Source organism: Physeter macrocephalus, chromosome 3 (assembly GCF_002837175.3).
Source record: "Physeter macrocephalus isolate SW-GA chromosome 3, ASM283717v5, whole genome shotgun sequence".
NCBI lineage: Eukaryota > Metazoa > Chordata > Mammalia > Artiodactyla > Physeteridae > Physeter > Physeter macrocephalus.
Genome location: NC_041216.1, coordinates 3450303 through 3468195, shown reverse-complemented (window position 1 = coordinate 3468195; position 17893 = coordinate 3450303). Strand labels below are relative to the sequence as shown.

Here is a 17893-nt window from a genome sequence, read left to right as displayed (position 1 = left end):
GCTATTTCCGCACACGCGCAGTGGGGACCTCAGGAAGTGTTTGCGTTCCTCCACGTGTTTCAGTACTGAGCGGCGGGTGAGCCAGAAGGGCTTGAGGGACTGGTGGAGAGCAGAGACCGGCTTCTCAGTTCATGTGAAGAAAGCAAAATTGTAGGTAACTCCTATGCGCGGGGGCATTTGGCTCAGGGGAAGCCGAGTAAGGGCTGGGCTCCTTTCTGCCCAGGTCTGGGCTCCTTTCTCCCCAGGTCTGGCTGGGGCGTGTCGGGCCAGTCTGCGTTGCTGTGTTGTAGGTAGTGTGGACCGCGTAGGGAGCCCCCGCCTGTGCGTTGAACCGTAACTCATCTCATTCCACAAGATTTTTGACTCTCCCGAAGGCAGTAAACCCCTTCAAAGCGGCGGGGAAGAGAACCAATACGGCCAGTGCCAGACACTGTTAAGCACATTATTTTAAAGTATTGACATTTGTTTATAAGAATGCCTTGTAAGTGTACTCATCGTTTTACAGGGAGGTATGAAGCTGCTTCAAATCACACAGCTTGTTAGTGGAGGAGCGAGTATTCAAACTCAGTGCCATTTTACCCAAATTTCATTATTTTTGCAACATAGTACTTTGCCTAAAACAAAGAGTTAGTTTGTATTCTTCTTGAGGAGTGAATGCTATATGAACTTCAACTTGTGATCATTGTTATTGAGAGAACTCTTGGTGTCTCTGCAGGAAGACTGTGTAATTGAACCTGAGGGTCCCTCTTGCGTATTCCTGCCTGTTTCAGTTTCCAGCGGCCCTGGTTAAAATCTACAGAAAGCCAACCTAGGGCCACAGGATGGTGAGTTTAAAGGATCGCGGCCCAACGTGAAGGTTCCCGTTGAAGGAGTGTCGCTTCTCCGTCAGATTAACCCCGGGAAGAGGCTCTCCTGACCTGTGACTTTTTTACCCCATTTCAGTTGAGACAAGAATCAACTTCTGTCTCTACTATCTAGTGAGAGTAGGGCTTGACTCATGGCATTACATGTAAGTACCATCAAGGACTGTGCTTATGGAGGTGTTGTCCCAAATGTTTGAGGAGAGAGGTGAGAATTACAGGAAATGAAGTATGGGTTTATGTGGTCAGGCTCCACAGGAAAATGAAACTCACAGGAGGAGAATGAGGGTATGGTCAAGGGAAAGAAGAATCAAAAGCTACTACAGAAGATATTCTGCTTCTTTCCTAAACACATTTATTCATTCCCCTTCTCTCTTTCTGTGTCTCTCAGGCTCTCACAAACACACATTCACACCAGTGCGTTCCCTTCCTCATTGCTTCCTTCACAATTAAGCTGGCTTCTTACTATTTTAGTTGTTATATTTGCCCTTTAGGGTTATGCTGATTCCCTTTCTCCCCTTACCTAAATGCAGAACTAGTTTACAGAGTAATCACAGCCTCATGGTGCTAGAAGGACTTTTAGGAGTCTTGTGGTTCTGCTTCTTCATTTTAAGGAGATGGCAATTGAGTGCTAGAGTCCCACAGCTTGTTAGTGGCTGAGTCAGGCCTGAAATCCAGTCTTCAATTCCCAGACTCTTCTTTTTCCTGCATCACAGTTCAAAAGTTTTGCCACGGGACTTACCTGGTGGTGCAGTGGTTAAGAATCCACCTGTCAATACAGGGTACACGGGTTCGAGCCCTGGTCCGGGAAGATCCCGCGTGCCGCGGAGCAACTAAACCCACGCGCCACAACTACTGAGCCCCTGTGCCAGAACTACTGAAGCCTGCGCACCTAGAGCCTGTGCTCTGCAACAAGAGAAGCCACCACAATGAGAAGCCCGCGCACTGGAATGAAGAGTAGCCCCCACTCGCCACAACTAGAGAAAGCCCATGGGCTGCAACGAAGACCTAGCGCAGCCAAAAATTAAAAAAATAAAAATAAAAAAAAGTTTTGCCGCACCGCAGCGGCATGCAGGATCTTAGTTCCCTGCCCGAGGATTGAACCGGTACCCCCTGCAGTAGAAGCACGGAGTCTTAACCACTCGCCTGCCAGGGAAGTCCTCTGCATCACAGTTCAGTTGGGCCAAAGTTGCTTAATAAGTTTCTTTTGAAAACATGTAACAAGGAGTTTGATTCATTCAGCAAATATTTGCTGAGTGTCTGTTGTGGACCAAACACCATTCTGGTACTTGGTGTACCACAGTGAGCAGAACAGAATCTGTGTTTTTTCATGGAGGTAGAGAAGCAAAAACCAAATAAACAGATACACAATCTGTCATTTGATAGTAGGTGCAATGGAGAAAAAGACAGAGTAAGGGTGTACAGAGTGGTGGTGACCGTGAGGGAGGAAGCTTTTTTATCTGAGGTTGTCAAGAAAAGCCTCGCTGCTAAGTGACCTGTAAGCAGAGACCTGAAGGAATTTAGAGAGTGAGCTGTGCAGTATCCCGATTTTTCCCTGGGGGAGAACAGCCCAGGCAGAAGAGATGTGCAGAGATTCTGAGTAATCATCCTTGGTATTTTGGAGGAAGAGCAAGAAAGCTGAATGTCTGATCAGAGTGACTATAGGAGGGTGCTTGAAGGATTGAAGTAGATGAGGTTGGAAGAGGTGGAACCAAGATGTTGTAGGGCATTACAGACCTTTGTTTAAATTTTATATGTATATTTTTAAACTATATATTTACATGTATGTGTATATATTTGAAAAAATAATACATTATAAACATTTAGAAAGTACAAATATGTAAAAAAATAGAAGTTACATATGATTCTGCTGTCTTTACAACCCTAAATAACAGTTATTTACATTTTGTAGATAGCTATTATTTATTTGCAGAGACCACCAAGCTTGTGTGTCTCTGTTTCTGCATGCATATTCTTTTAAAAGGGGGAGGGGAGGATCATGTTATATATTTTAACATACTTTTTTTACCTACAAATATAAATGGAACCTCTTTCCAAAGCAATATCTTTCTACAGCATCTTTTTTTTTAAATCAACACCGTTAATGGACATTTAAGCTATCATCTTTTTTTAAAAGTCAACACTCTGTTAATGGACATTTAAGCTATTGTCTGTGTTTTCATATTATAAGCAATGATATAAAAACATTATTTTTCATCTCTCCCTTTCTCCCCTTTTTTATTTTTAAAAATAGTCACAGTCTTATTGAGTGCTTACCACATATTGTTCTGAGTGGTTTCCATGTATTCACTTGTTTAATCCTCGAAAAAATCCTATGATGTGTGTACTATTATCATCAGCGTTTTGCAGATAAGAAAACTGAGGTATAGAGTAGTTAAGTGACTTTCTTCGGGTCATTGCTGCTAGTAAGTGGAGTAGCTGAATTTGAACTCGGTTGCCTGGCTCCAGAACTCAGGCTTTTAATCTTCATATCCATCAATTTTTATTTATTTGGGATAAGTTTCTGGGAGAAAAGAAATCACTAGATCAGAAATTAACAATAAATTGTAATAGATCAATGGGCAGAAATGTATATATCTACCCAAGAGAGACCATCCTTACCCAAGTTTCCTGTGATCATATCAGGATTAAAAGTGGACAAGTTGGTCTTTCTATAACATGGACTTCCCTGCTTGTTTGAAAGGTCATTCTTCCCCCAGTAGCCTTTTTTGTAGCTGGCATATGGGTACTTATTTCTAGGCTGGAAAGGCAGGGGACTCCCCCTGTCTTGTTTTCGTAGATCGGTGTCCTTTCTCATGAGCCGCAGAAAGCGACCAACTTCCAGGCAAGATATCCATCCATCCACACGTCTGTCCATCCATTTATTCATTCAAATTTCACTTTGCTTTCTGGTGAATTTGAAGTGACTTGTAAGACTCCATATATTAAAGTGGAAAAGTATTAATAGGTAAGAATATAAATGGGAAAAATATAGATTGAAATTTAAATTGAAGAAAAATTAGAAAATTGATATGGAGTCCGTAGGGTCTGCACATACTTTGTAATGTTGAGATGCAAATTTATGCTTAATCTTGGCAGTCATAAAAACAGGATACCCAATCAGTGAAGTTATTGGCCATGTCCTAGAGAATAAGGTATAACAATTCCATAGATAAAGATTTTCCTGGTACTTATCGTGAAAGAAAAAAATTTGATGATTTGTCATAAATGAGTAGCCGTTTTCATATGACTGTTTTTCAGTGTCCCTTTGTATAAGCAGAATACCTGAGGCCAGAACAATGCTCAGTGAACTTAGTATTATCTTATTCCTTCTCTTCCTCTCCCTCTCTCCATATATATGTACGTATACGTATGTATATATACGTATGTGTGTATATTTATATACTGGGACAGTTTTAATATGATTTTCTTCTATCACAAATTTTAATTCTAAATCAAGTACGTAGTTTTTAGTTATTCTAGGTAACTTACTGCAAACTCTGAACATATGAACATAATTAGAGGAATTGCTCTGAATCCCCTCCACGTGCCCCAGTGGTGCTCACTTCAGGTCGAAGATGAATGTACTATTACAGGGATCAGTGACATTCCAGGATGTGGCCGTGGACTTCACCCTGGAGGAGTGGCAGCTGCTGGGATGTGCTCAGAGGAAGCTGTATTGGGATGTGATGCTGGAGAACTTTAGAAACCTCATCTCAGTGGGTAAGGACAACTTCCCTGTGTAACTCAGGATATACTAATAGTACCCTTCCTTTAAGACTTGAGAAACCTGTGAACATTCTGAGGCATTAGTAAGTTTGACCCTGAATTTTAGTGGGCAAAGAATCTTTTTCTTTTTTTTTTTTTTGCTATTTCTGTTTGTTTGTTCGTTTATTTATGGCCATGTTGGGTCTTCTTTGCTGAGTGCGGGCTTTCTCTTTCTCTAATGTGGCGAGCAGGGGCTTCTCTTCGTTGCGGTGCGTGGGCTCCTCATTGCGGTGGCTTCTCTTGTTGTGGAGCAAGGGCTCTAGGCGCGTGGGCTTCAGTAGTTGTGGCACATGGCCTCAGTAGTTATGGCTGCGAGCTCTAGAGAGCAGGCTTGGTAGTTGTGGTGCACGGGCCTCGTTGCTCCTCAGCATGTGGGATCTTCCCGGACCAGGGCTCAAACCCTTGTCCCCTGCATTGGCAGGTGGATTCTTAACCACTGCGCCACAAGCTTAGTCCGGTCAAAGATTCATAATCCCCTTTGGGGATCAGGTAGTATGTTTAATGCTTCTGCCTCCCAAATGAAGAAGGGTCTTTTGTGTTCTAAAGCTTGTCTATCATCTTCACAGGCCCTAAGACTCGAGGAGGCAAACCCGAATTGTGAGGTAGTCGTTTGTTCCTAGCACTTTGTCCCCAGTTCTGTGTTGTTTCCCATGAACAGGGTGTCCAGTCACCAAAACAAAAGTGATCTTCAAGGTGGAGCAAGGACAAGAGCCATGGATGATGGAGGGAGAGAACGCACGTTGGCACTCTCCAGGTGAGTCAGAGAAAGCAGGTAGATGGGGGTCTCTGGAACTGAGATCTCAGTTGGTGAGTGAGGGACAGGCACCTCTGAAATACTTTGCAGGAAGCACCTCTTAAAACCACACACCTTTGAAAGTGACTGGGTACACCTGACACAACATCCTCAGATCCCCAGATGACACCTTCACTTCCACTCTTCCACGTGGCTGCTCTTTCTGTTTCTCAGCTCTTGTGTGGGAGGATGTCCTTCCTCTCTGCTCTGGCTCCTCATTATGCCTGTTCCAGGCATGTGGGATCCTCCCGGACCGGGGCACGAACCCGTGTCCCCTGCATCGGCAGGCGGATTCTCAACCACTGCGCCACCAGGGAAGCCCCATACATCTATTTCTAATAATGTAATCAGATTGTGTTCATTTGAGAAATAAGGAATGAGGTAAGGGTCCAAATTGCTACACTAATAAGATTCCCCCTTGATGGAAGGCAATCTCAGAAACAGTGAAGAATTGCCTTCTCCTCCATTTTCCCTAACATTATTATATCAGTGGACTTAGCATTTGTAGGGTTTTGAGCAGTGATGATGTTGTTTTGGACATGGTGTGGCACCATAGTAACAGTAGTCAGAGTTAACTTTCTTAACCATACAGTATATATATAAAGGCAAAAGTTGGTAAAGCCTAGGAGTCTTATGGTTCAGATCCCCAGAAATAATGGAATCTGTATGTGTGGAAACCAAAATGTGAAATTTGAGTTAAAGAGTGTCAGGGGCAAAGCAGAGTTTTGGAGGCTAGTACATCTGGAAGGTTGAAAGAGGTTATTAAAAAAATAGGATTATTTATCAGGAAAAATTCTTATCAAGTAGTAGAAATAACTGATGATAGAAGCAAAAGAATTGACATCTGGTCTCTTTTCAACGTTCTGCTGAGCCTCTGTGTTCCTGGGTATGTGTAGGCATTGGAGAATGAATCCTAGCTAGAAGTGGAGTTGGAGAACTTTCTACAAATAGGGCTCAACTGTGGCTTGGGTGGCTAGAGAGGATATAGGAAAGTGCCTGTAGGTAAAAGGGAGTTAATGGCCTGACAGTTCTTTGGTGGTTGTGTGCAGGATGAGGAAGGAGAAGGAGAAGTGTGTGAAGGAGACTTGGGAGCTTCCTAACAGGATAACTTAATTCTTAGATGTTGTAGATTTTGACTCTGGTCAAATTTCCCCAACCCAGTCTAGCTCTTCTCATTTCTCAGAATGCCTTTATCTCCTTGTTCACCTGGTTACCCTCCTCATTCATTCCTCTGAAATGGCTCTCCCCATTCTCAGAGCTACTCTGCATCCTTGTTAAGAGCCCTTTTTAACTTTCTTTGTCATTGTTATAACATTACTTTGTGCCTATCTTACCATCTTTCACAGAATGGAAAGTCATATTTATAAATAGAAAAAGCTACTTGTTCTCATTATTGTTTTCCGGAAGCCTCCATTTCAGCAGTTTCTTCTTAATGCCCAGGGCAGGACAAATACAGATTTCTTTTTTGTTTTGTAGTCCAGAATGGGAGACTAGACCTGAAACCAGAGACTTTTCACATGTGTGTGGTAAAAAAAAAAATGCATAATATGAAACTTACCCTCACTGGCAAACTTTTAAGTGTATAGTACAATATTGTTAACTGTATGCACATTGGTGTACAGGGGATCTCTAGAACTTCCTCATCTTGCAGGACTGAAACTCTAAACCCATTGAACAACTCGCCTTTTCCCACTCCTCCCTGCCCCTGGCAACCACTACTCTACTTTCTGCTTATATAGGTTTGACTATTTTAAATACCTTATGTAAGTGCTATCATGCAGTTTTTGTCCTTCTGTGACTGGCTGATTTCACTTAGCCTAATGTCCTTGAGCTTCATCCATGTTGTAGCATAGAAGGATTTCCTTCTTTTTTAAAGTATGTATATATTTCCTTTATCCATTCATCTGTCAGTGGACATTTAGATCGTTTCCAACTGTTGGCTATTGTGAATAATGCTGCAGTGAGCACAGGAGTGCTAATATCTAGGAAATCCTGTTTTCAATTTTTTTGATAAATACCCAGAAGTGGGATTGCTGGATTATATGGTGGTTCAATTTTTGATATTTTGAGGAAACTCCATACCATTTTCCATAGTGGCTGTACCATTTTACCTGCACATCAACAGTGCACCAGGGTTCTAATTTCTCCACATTCTTGCCAACACTTGTTATTTTGGTTTGTTTTTTTTTTTAATAATGGACATCCTGGGCTTCCCTGGTGGCACAGTGGTTGAGGGTCCGCCTGCCAATGCAGGGGACACGGGTTCGTGCCCCGGTCCGGGAAGATCCCACATGCTGCGGAGCGGCTGGGCCCGTGGGCCATGGCCGCTGAGCCTGCGCATCCGGAGCCTGTGCTCCGCAGCGGGAGAGGCCACAACAGTGAGAGGCCTGCGTACCGGAAGAAAAATAAAAATAAAATAATAATAATAATGGACATCCTAACAGGTGTGAGGTGATATCTTATTGTGGTTTTGATTTGCATTTCCCTGATGATTAGTGATGTTGAGCATCTTTTCATATACCTGTTGACTATATGTATGTCTCCTTTGGAGAAATGTCTATTAAAGTTCTTTGCCCGTTTTTTGCTATTGAGTTGTAAGGGTTCTTTATATATTTTGGATATTAATGACTTATCCAATATATGTTTTTAAAATATTTTTTCCCATTCTGTAGGTTGCCTTTTCACTCTATTAATTGTTTCCTTTTCTTAACAGAAACTTTTAAGTTTGCTGTAGTACCACTTGTCTATTTTTGCTCTTGTTGTCAGTGCTTTTGGTTCCCTATCCAAGAAATCATTGTGAGCCCCAATATTCTGAAGTTTTCCCTTATCTTTTCTTCTAGGAGTTTTATAGTTTCAGATCTTATGTTTAAGTCTTTAATACATTTTGAGTTGATTTTTGTGTGTGGTGTAAGATTGGGGTCCAATTTAACTCTTTTACATGTGGGTATCTGGTTTTCCCAGCACTATTTGTTGAAGAAAGTATTCTTTTCCCATTGTGTTGTCTTGGCACACTTCTTGAAGGCCATGTATGCGTGGGCTTATTTCTGGGATCTCTATTCTTTTCCATTGGTCTATATGTCTGTCTTTATGCCAGTACCATAAAGTACAGTTTTGATTACTGTAACTTTGTGATGTGGTTTCAAGACAGGAAATGTGAGGTCTGCTGCTTTGTTCTTTCTCAAGATTGTTTTGGCTCTTGGGAGTCCTTCATGGTTCCATACGAATTTTAGAATTGCTTTGTCTTTTTTTTTCTTTTTTTTTTTTTAGTTAATTAATTTATTTTTAAATTTATTTTTGGCTGCATTGGGTCTTCGTTGCTGTGCGTGGGCTTTTCTCTATTGCAGCGAGTGGGGGCTACTCTTTGTTGTGGTGTGCAGGCTTCTCATTGGGGTGGCTTCTCTTGTTGCAGAGCATGGGCTCCAGGCGTGTGGGCTTCAGTAGTTGTGGCACACGGGCTCAGTAGTTGTGGCTTGCGGGCTGTAGAGTGCAGGTTTAGTAATGTAGCACACAGGCTTAGTTGCTCTGCAGCATGTGGGATCTTACCAGACAAGGGCTTGAACCCTTGTCCCCTGCATTGACAGGTGGATTCTTCTTTTTTATATATATATAAATTTATTTTATTTATTGATTTTTGACTGCGTTGGGTCTTCATTGCTGTGCATGGGCTTTCTCTAGTTGCGGCAAGCGGGGGCTACTCTTCATTGCGGTGCGCGGGCTTCTTATTGTGGTGTCTCCTCTTGTTGCGGAGCATGGGCTCTAGGTGCATGGGCTTCAGTAGTTGTGGCTTGCGGGCTCCAGAGTGCAGGCTCAGTACTTGTGGCGCACGGGCTTAGTTGCTCCGCAGCATGTGGGATCTTCCGAGACCAGGGCTTGAACCCGTGTCCCCTGCATTGGCAGGCGGATTCTTAACCATTGTGCCACCAGGGAAGTACCGGCAGGAGGATTCTTAACCACTGCACCACCAGAGAAGGCCCCTAGAATTGCTTTTTCAAATTCTGCAAAAAATTCCACTGGGATTGCACTGAATCTGTAGATACATTTGGGTACATTTGGGACATTTTAACAATAGTCCATGAACACAGAAAATGGAAAATGTCTTTCCATTTATTTGTGTTTTCTTTAATCTCTTTCAGAAGTGTTTGTAGTTGTCAGTGTACAGGTCTTTCATCTCCTTGGTTAAGTTTATTTTATTATTTTTGATGCTATTGTAAATGGATTGTTTTCTTAATTTCCTTTTCAGATTGTTTGCTTTTAGGGTATAGAAAGACAACTATTTTTTTATGTTGATTTTGTATCCTATAACTTTGGTGAATTTATTAGTTCTAACAGTTTTTTCATGGAATCTTTAGGTTTTCTGAATACAAGATCATGTCATCAGTGAACAGATTCTTTTACTTCTTCCTTCCCCATTTGGATGTTTTTTGTTTCTTTTTCTTACCTAATTGGTCTAGCTAGGACTTAATACTGTGTTGACTAGAAGTGGTCAGAATAGGCAGCCTTGCCCAAAAACATAGACTTTAAAAATTTCTTTCTGTTACATTATATTGGAAGGAGTAACTGAGAATGTTTCATTTTACTCCTTTTTAGAAGTTATCTGCTTACTTGATGATGAGCTAGAGGGACAGGAAGGAGAAGGAAGCAAAGACAATTTTTTGAACCAAGGTATGTTTACCTTCAAGAAAACACTGACCAACGAGACAGACCAAAATTGTAATCTGAGTATAAATTTTATTTCTTCAAGACAAAAACAACATAAATATGAATCAAATGGAAAGTGTTTGCAACCTAACTTATACTTTCTTAGTTATAATAAAAGTTATATCAGAGAAAACTCTTATGAATACAAGGAATGTGGAAAAGCCTTCAAAAACAGGTTGTGTCTTATTAGACATGAAAAAAAGCACAGAAGGAAAAAAATCTTTGGGTGCAGTGAATGTGAGAAAGCCTTCCAAAAGAAGTCTCGTCTCATTAGACATGAAAAAAAGCATACAAGGAAAAAAAAAACCTTTGAATGCAGTGACTGTGGGAAAGCCTTTAACAGTAAGGGACACCTTGCAGCTCATCAAAAAATTCATAGTGGAGAGAGACCCTTTGTGTGCAGTGATTGTGGGAAAGCTTTTACGCATAAAGCACAACTCGTGGTCCATCAGAGACTCCACACTGGAGAGAAGCCTTATGAATGTGGTCAATGTGGGAAATCATTCACCTGGAACTCCTCCTTTACTCAGCATGTGAAATCGCACACACTTGAGAACTCATTTGAATGTAAGGAGTGTGGGAAAAGCTTCAAGTACAGTTCATCCCTTTATAAACACTCCAGAATCCATACAGGCGAGAAACCATACCGATGCAGAGAATGCGGCAAAGCCTTTGCAGACTCATCAGTGTTGGTCATGCATCAGAGAATTCATACAGGCGAGAAACCCCACAGGTGCACTGAATGTGGCAAATCCTTCATCAAGAGATCTCATCTCCTTAAACATTACTTAACTCACAGCAGAGCAACAAAATAAATGCAACACATGTGGGAAATCTTTTAACTGGAAGACACACCTTATTCTCCATCAAAAAAGTCATAAAAACAAGGGAGCTTTGTAAATGTGGAAAAACTTAAAATTAGCCTTTTACTGAAGCAGCAAAGAATTCATCATGAGAAAAACCCTATCAGTTGAATAAATGTGAAAAAGCATGTTCTGAAATTCATGTTCTATAAGTGATATTACTAATTTTATTGAAGATTACAGAAAATTTTGAGCTACAGACAACTTTACAGTAAAACTGAGGAAGTTATGAAAAAATTGAATAAGGCATCAGACTGACTATAATTGCATGTGTACACTGCCCCTGATTTATGATTTTTACACAATTTATACAAATGTCTGCATTGCTTAAGAAATTTGTATAACTGTGGGGTTGAAATATATGCTATGCACATTATACAAAATTATATCTGTTATAACGATGGTTGCACAACATTGTGAACGTACTTAATGCCAATGAATTGTACATTTAAAAATGGTTTAGATAGTACATTTTATGTTCTGTGTATTTTACTACAATAAAAAATGTATAAATAAAACTTAAACCCCTTCTAAAATTATATCTATTAAGATCGCTGGTAAACACCGTCATTGTCTCTTCAAAGCCTAAAATCACCATATCCAGAATTGCCAAATATAAATGAAATAATATGGTTTATTATGTAGAATGAAGGTCAGTGCTATGAACTTGATCTCTAACCATTTCGTGGCACTTATGAATAGTTACAGCAGTTGTTACTGAGCCTTCTTGAGCCTCCTCTTAAATAATAGTCAGGGACAGTTATGAAGTCTTCTGCTCTGCTCAACTGAGGACACTGTGTAATATGTTTTCTTCTCTGTGCAAAACGTGTGTGTGTGCATGTGTGTGTATTTAATCCTGATTAACCGGACACTGAAGAAAGAAAACAGCTGTGTTCTGTATTACTCTAAGCACTTAGTACAGGGAAAGAGGCATTTCTCCAGATAAATAGTCATAAATAAAAGCCATCCTATTTTACTGGAGCGGCTACATAAGTAGGAGTGAACCTAAAGCAGTATATAACTGGGGTACTTAGTTTAGAAAAATTAGGTATCATAATACCTTGTGAGACTTCTGGAAGGAAATTATTAAAATCAATATTATTGATTAAAATAAAATTAAATTGTCTATATTATTATTAAAGTCAATTATTACCTTTTTGTTTAGGAAATCGATTCAGAGATATCTCAGGCTTGTTTGGAAATTTCCAGGTGACTACCATAGGTATCATATCAAGCTATATTGAAAAGTGTTTCTGCTTCCTTGAACTTCTTAGCATCTCTTTTATTATTTGACATTACATAAATTCTGTGTATTCCCTTTAAAGACACATGAACTCACAATGATTTAAGTGAAAATTCTGTATTTCACTTTAAGTGTTGCTTGCTAATATGAGTCTTTAGCCCTTTCTTCAGACTTGGTTGAAGCTTAGGTACTGCATTGAGCTTGAATCTATATTCACAAAATCAGGTTTTCTCTTGCAAGCATAAGTTTTGGGATTATATGTGTGAACTTGGAATTGTTTCCCCTCATTAACATTTTTGCAGGGTGATGATGACAAAGACATGAATGAGAGTGATTTTCTGAATATCCATCAAATCTAAGTGAAGCCTTGTCTTACAGAGTTTTCATTCTGAGACTGTATGCTAATTAAACTTAGGTAGCCACACCAAATCACTTGGCAAACCACAGAAGTATATATGTAAATTAATTATAAACTCAGGGATCCTTTTTCAATTTTGACTGCCTTTTCTCTCACTTCCCTTTAAAGCCGTCACTTTGCCTTATTTAACATTTTCTCTTCCCCTCCTAGCTCCTTCTCAGCTCCTGACTTTAGCAGTAATGTTAGTATCTGAGCAAATATAAAGTTTAAGACAGCAAGAAGACAGACACCCTTGGAGGGTGGGGACTGTCTCATTGCTGCTAGAATGAGTATTTGGTATTATGATCTGAGCTCTGAATTAAACTATTTGTTCCCTTTCTTAATTAATAGAGTAAAATAATTAGCTAATTATGAACCATACTGAAACAAAATTAAATAGGTGTTTAAAAAGTTGAAACAAAGAAAAAATATTTTTTGCTATTTAAACCAAGTCATTGTCAGGCAATAAAACAAAATCATGAATCTCACTAATTCTAATGCATTTCATGGGTCTAGAGCTCACATTTGTGAGATGTGCAGAAAATCATGTCTAATAATAATCAAATATACAAATTATTTTTAAGTAAAGTCAAGTGAATTTGAAGTTCTTTTAATAAAACATATACATTTTTATTGAATAAAATAGGATAAGGGATACTAGACATTTACATATAATTGGAAGACTCTTATATCTGCCAAGACCCTGTTGTTGGTGATTGTTGTAATCACAAGTTATTGTAGTATTTTACTTTCTTGAACATATTTAATATATTGCTCAATTAATCTTTCCTTTCTTTTTTTTTTCTTTTTTTTGGGGGGTGTGTGGCTTGCGGGATTTTAGTTCCCCGACCAGGGATCGAACCCACGCCCTCAGAAGTGAAAGTGCAGAGTCCTAACCACTGGACCGCCAGGGAATTCCCTATCTTTTTTAAAAAGTTGAGATATAACTGACAGGTAACATCATGTTTGTCTCAGGTGTACAACATAATGAGTCAATATTTGTATACATTGCAAAATGTTCTGCACAAGTCTAGTTAAAATCCATCACCACACACAGTTACTAAAATTTTTTTCTTGTGATGAGAACTTTTAAGATCTCTCTCAGCAACTTTCAAATATGCTACACAGTATTATTAACTATTAACCATGCTGTGCATTACATCCCTTTTACTTACTTATTTTATAACTGAAGTTTAAAGTTTGCACCTTTTGACCCCTTTCTCCCACTTTGCCCAGCCCCCACTCCCAGCCCTTGGCAGCCACCAATTTGTTCTCTGTAATCTGTGGGTTTGGGTTTTGTTTTGTTTATTTTACATATAAGTGAGATTATATGGTATTTGTCTTTCTCTGTCTGACTTATTTCACTTAGCAAAATGCCCTCCAGGTCTATCCATGTAGTTGCAAATGGCAGGATTTCCTTCTTTTTTATGGCTGAGTAATATTCCATTGTGTATATACCACATTTTCTTTATCCATGCATCCATCAGTTGACACTTAGGTTACTTCCATGTCTTGGCTATCGTAAATAATGCTGCAAGAAAAAATTTCAAACAATAACTAGTTATATTTTCAACTAATATGTTTAACATGTTTTATTTCAACCTCAGACATGTTTGTGGGCAAAGTACTTCTATATTTAAAGCTAGAGATATGACCATTTATCTGAAAAAAGAACAATAAAAAGTTATTTTCTCACATTTCCAGACTTCTTTGACACCTGGACTCTAGTACTGGACACATAAAAATTGCTACGTGTGGAGCTTTCTACCATTGACTTCATTCTTTTCCTGTATGACCTCAACCCCAGAACGTGATTTTGGCAGGAAGAAAACCAAAATGTTATTTACACTCAGGTCAAATATGATCTTAAATCCCCAGAAGCCCATTTTTCTTCATTGGAAGTCTGTGCCTTTGTCTAGTTGTCCAAAATGTTTGAAAATAGTCATGCATAATGTAAGCAGATTATCCTTTTTCACACCCACTTTCCCTCAAGAATGTTACACTTTGGAGATATTTTTACTTTAACTTTTTTCCTTGTAACAGGAACACTCAAATATGCTATTTTTTCTCTGTTTAAGTGTTTATACACGGACATTAGGTTTATTTTTTTCCAGTTTGAAGATAGGTTTATTTTTTAATGCTTTTATAATACCTGCTTATTAAAGTGTATATACATATATATATATAAGGCCAAAAAAATCTCGACGAAAATATCACCTGAAATCTCATTTTCCTGAGAAACCATCATTAACATCAGCCACCCGAGAAGAGTAGGATGCAAGAAATATCGATGAACAAACAAGTTGTAAACAAGTTGGTAAAGCTGAGTTTATGTTGGGTATAAGTAATTTAAATGATGACTGCTTTGGGAGAGGGCTAGAAATAAGGTAAAATGAATATTCTAGAGAATAAAGTTGGAAAAGTGGGAGGAATCAGGGCTAAAGTGTTATAAAATCCTTGATCTGGGAAAGGATAGAGATACTAACTTTATACCTTGTTGAATATGCATGTTAAAAATTGAAGGCTAACCACTGAAAGAAATAGACTAGGTCGCAAATCACTAGAGAGAAAAAAGGGGATAAAGAGAGCTGTAAATCCAATAGAAAACAGGAAAGAAAAACCAAAGCAATGAAGGAAAGGCATGGTAAATAGCAAAAATAAAACAGCAGGAATGTGTCAAAGTATATCACTAATCACAATAAATGCAAATGGATTAAATCACCTTTCCTAAGGAATAATAACGTTCTATTTTTTTTTATAAATATGTCAGAAGCACCTTATAACTTACATTGCAAAAGGTAGATAATCAGGTGCTCTCCCTAACCCCAAATCAAAAGAGCTGGTGCCTTTCTGGAGAAAGGAAGGAAGAAAGAAGATAAATTGGTGATATTGTCAAATTATTTCATGAACTAATACTATCTCTTATAAAAAAATGTTTTCTTCAAATAATTTTTTCAAGTCTAGAAATTAACTATAGCTAGGAAGGTAGTAAATGTGTTTAATTAGTATAACAGTTACTGCTTTCTTTTGGACAGAGATGGGATTTAGTCTGATTTTTGAGCAAGACGTTTCATATAGCACAGCAGCAGTAGAAAGTATCTTTAAGATCAGAGCAGCTGTTTCTCTTGCATCAGGGTTCTCTGTCTTCATTATATTTTAATCAAGATGGTAAAAGAGGTACTCTTTATTCCTCCTTCTTTTAACCTGAAAGGGCTTAAAAATCCAAACTTTTTCAGAGACTACCATATTGTTTTTTAAAATCTAGGTATAAACTGCATACAAGAAGACTGAAGCAAAATCATACAGAAAGGATGGAAAATAAAGGAATGGAACAAGATCCACTGAGCAAATAATAGGAAGCTGATACATCCTTATTAATTGCTATAGATTAGGAGTTGGCAAACTTTTTCTGTAAAGGGCTAGATATTAAATATTTTAGGCTTTTGTGGGCAATACAGTCTCTGTTACAACTACTCTGCTATAGCATGAAAGCAGCCATAGACACATAAATGAACGAGTGTGGTTGTGTTCTAATAAAACTCTTTACAAAAACAGTGAGCAGGGGACTTCCCTGGCGGTCCAGTGGTCAAGACTCCATGCTTCCACTGCAAGGGGCATGGGTTCCATCCCTGATTGGGGAAATAAGATTCCTCATGCTGTGCAGTACAGCCAAAAAAAAGAAAAAAGAAAAACAGGCAGCAAACCAGAGCTGACCCCTGTTCTGACTGTATACTGATTATATAGCAGTGAGCAAAAAAAGGCATGATGTCAGCACTCAACTCAAAAAACAATGATCAAACAAATATATAATAACCCCAGGTATTGATAAATGAAACATTAAAAAAAAAAACACCTGTCAGGTGATTGAATTCATAGGAAACTAAGGTGGAGTGGCCAAGGAAGTCCTCTGAGAAGAGGAGACTTTTAAATAGAGACCTGAATGCAGCGAAGGAGGGAGCCTTGGAAAGATTGTGCAAGGGTCCGGAGGCAAGAGTGAGCCTGGCCTGTGGAGAATCAGCAAGAAGTCCAGTGTGGCTGGAGCAGAGAAGTGAAGGTGAGTTTTGTGCATTAGACAGGTACCAGATTATGTGAGATTTCCTTCTAAATGTGATGGGAAGGTTTTGAAGATTTTTAGCGGAAGAGTGGTATAGTCTGGTTTATTTTTGGAAAGTTCTCTCTGTGTGTTGGAAATGGATAGTAGGGATGGCAAGAGGGCAAATAGGGAGACCAGTTAAGAGGCAATTGCCTTGGAGTCCAGACCACAGAGAATGGTGTTTTAGTAGTGGAGGTGTTCTTCTAGGGGCTGGAATGTGTCAACTTTGGAAGCAATGTGTCGAAAAGGGCAGAGCCACCGTCAGTCTGGGTCACTGCTATGGTCTGAACGTTTGTGTCCCACCGCCTCCAAATTCATATGTTGAAAACCTAATAACCAAGGTGATAGTAGTAGGAGGTGTGGCCTTTGGGAAGGGATTAGGTCATAAGGGCAGAGCCCTCATGACTGGGATTAATGCCTTTATAAAAGAGGCCCCACACACATACCACTGGAACACGCACCCACCACATCCCTTCCTTCACATGCACACACAACAAACAGACTGCAGGAAATAAAAAGAAGGGAAGCTGTTACACAGCCAAAGAGGCTTAAAGGACAAAAGCAAATGCAATGTAAGGACTGTTTACATCCTGATTCAAATACACCAACTGTAAAAAGCCATCTTTGGATACAACCTGAGAAATCTGAATGTGGATGGAAAGTTAGATGATATTAAGGAATAACTATTCATTTGTGTAGGTATGATAATAGTAGTTATGGCTTTAAAAAATAAGTACTTAGTGATGCAAACTATAGTAATTACAGGCAAAATGACATGATGATTTCTGGTCCTGATTTAAAATTCTCCAGGAAGATAACACACACTTCCCCTTAAATCCCTGTAATTATAACAAGATCGCCAAAATGTTGATAACTGTCAAAGCTGATTGATGGGTACATGGAGTTCATTACACTATTCTTTTTTGTGAAGTTTGAAAATGTCTGCGATGAAAAATGTTTTCATTGTTCAGTTATTGATTGGAACTGAATTTAGGAATTAATGTGGGCACAGCTGCCATCTTTATAATATTGGTACTTTCCATTGTGAATATGGTATGTCAATGCATTTATTTATGTTTCCTTAAAAAAAGAGGCCCCACAGAGCTTACTAGCCCCTTCCACCATGTAAGGAGTAGTCTGCCACCCTGAAGAGGGCCCTCACCCGACCATGCTGGCAT

At 39.2% G+C, this 17893-nt stretch overlaps 1 protein-coding gene across 11 annotated transcripts in view; it reads left to right on the top strand.

Moving 5' to 3' along the window:
* ZNF684 (zinc finger protein 684) overlaps nt 1-11436 on the top strand; it is a 39475-nt gene extending 28039 nt beyond the window's left edge. For 4 of the 11 annotated variants that reach the window (XM_028485752.2, XM_055082746.1, XM_028485747.2 and 1 more), the window contains 3 exons: nt 4457-4583; nt 5287-5382; nt 10009-11436. In XM_028485752.2, the coding sequence (XP_028341553.1) occupies nt 4457-4583; nt 5287-5382; nt 10009-10934 (1149 nt within the window). In that variant the 3' untranslated portion in view covers nt 10935-11436. Of the gene's footprint in view, nt 1-38; nt 151-715; nt 825-4416; nt 4584-5286; nt 5383-10008 lie in introns of those variants that run through there. The other 7 variants (XM_055082737.1, XM_028485745.2, XM_028485761.2 and 4 more) reach the window with 6 other exon arrangements.
* The last annotated feature ends 6457 nt before the right edge of the window (nt 11437-17893 follow it).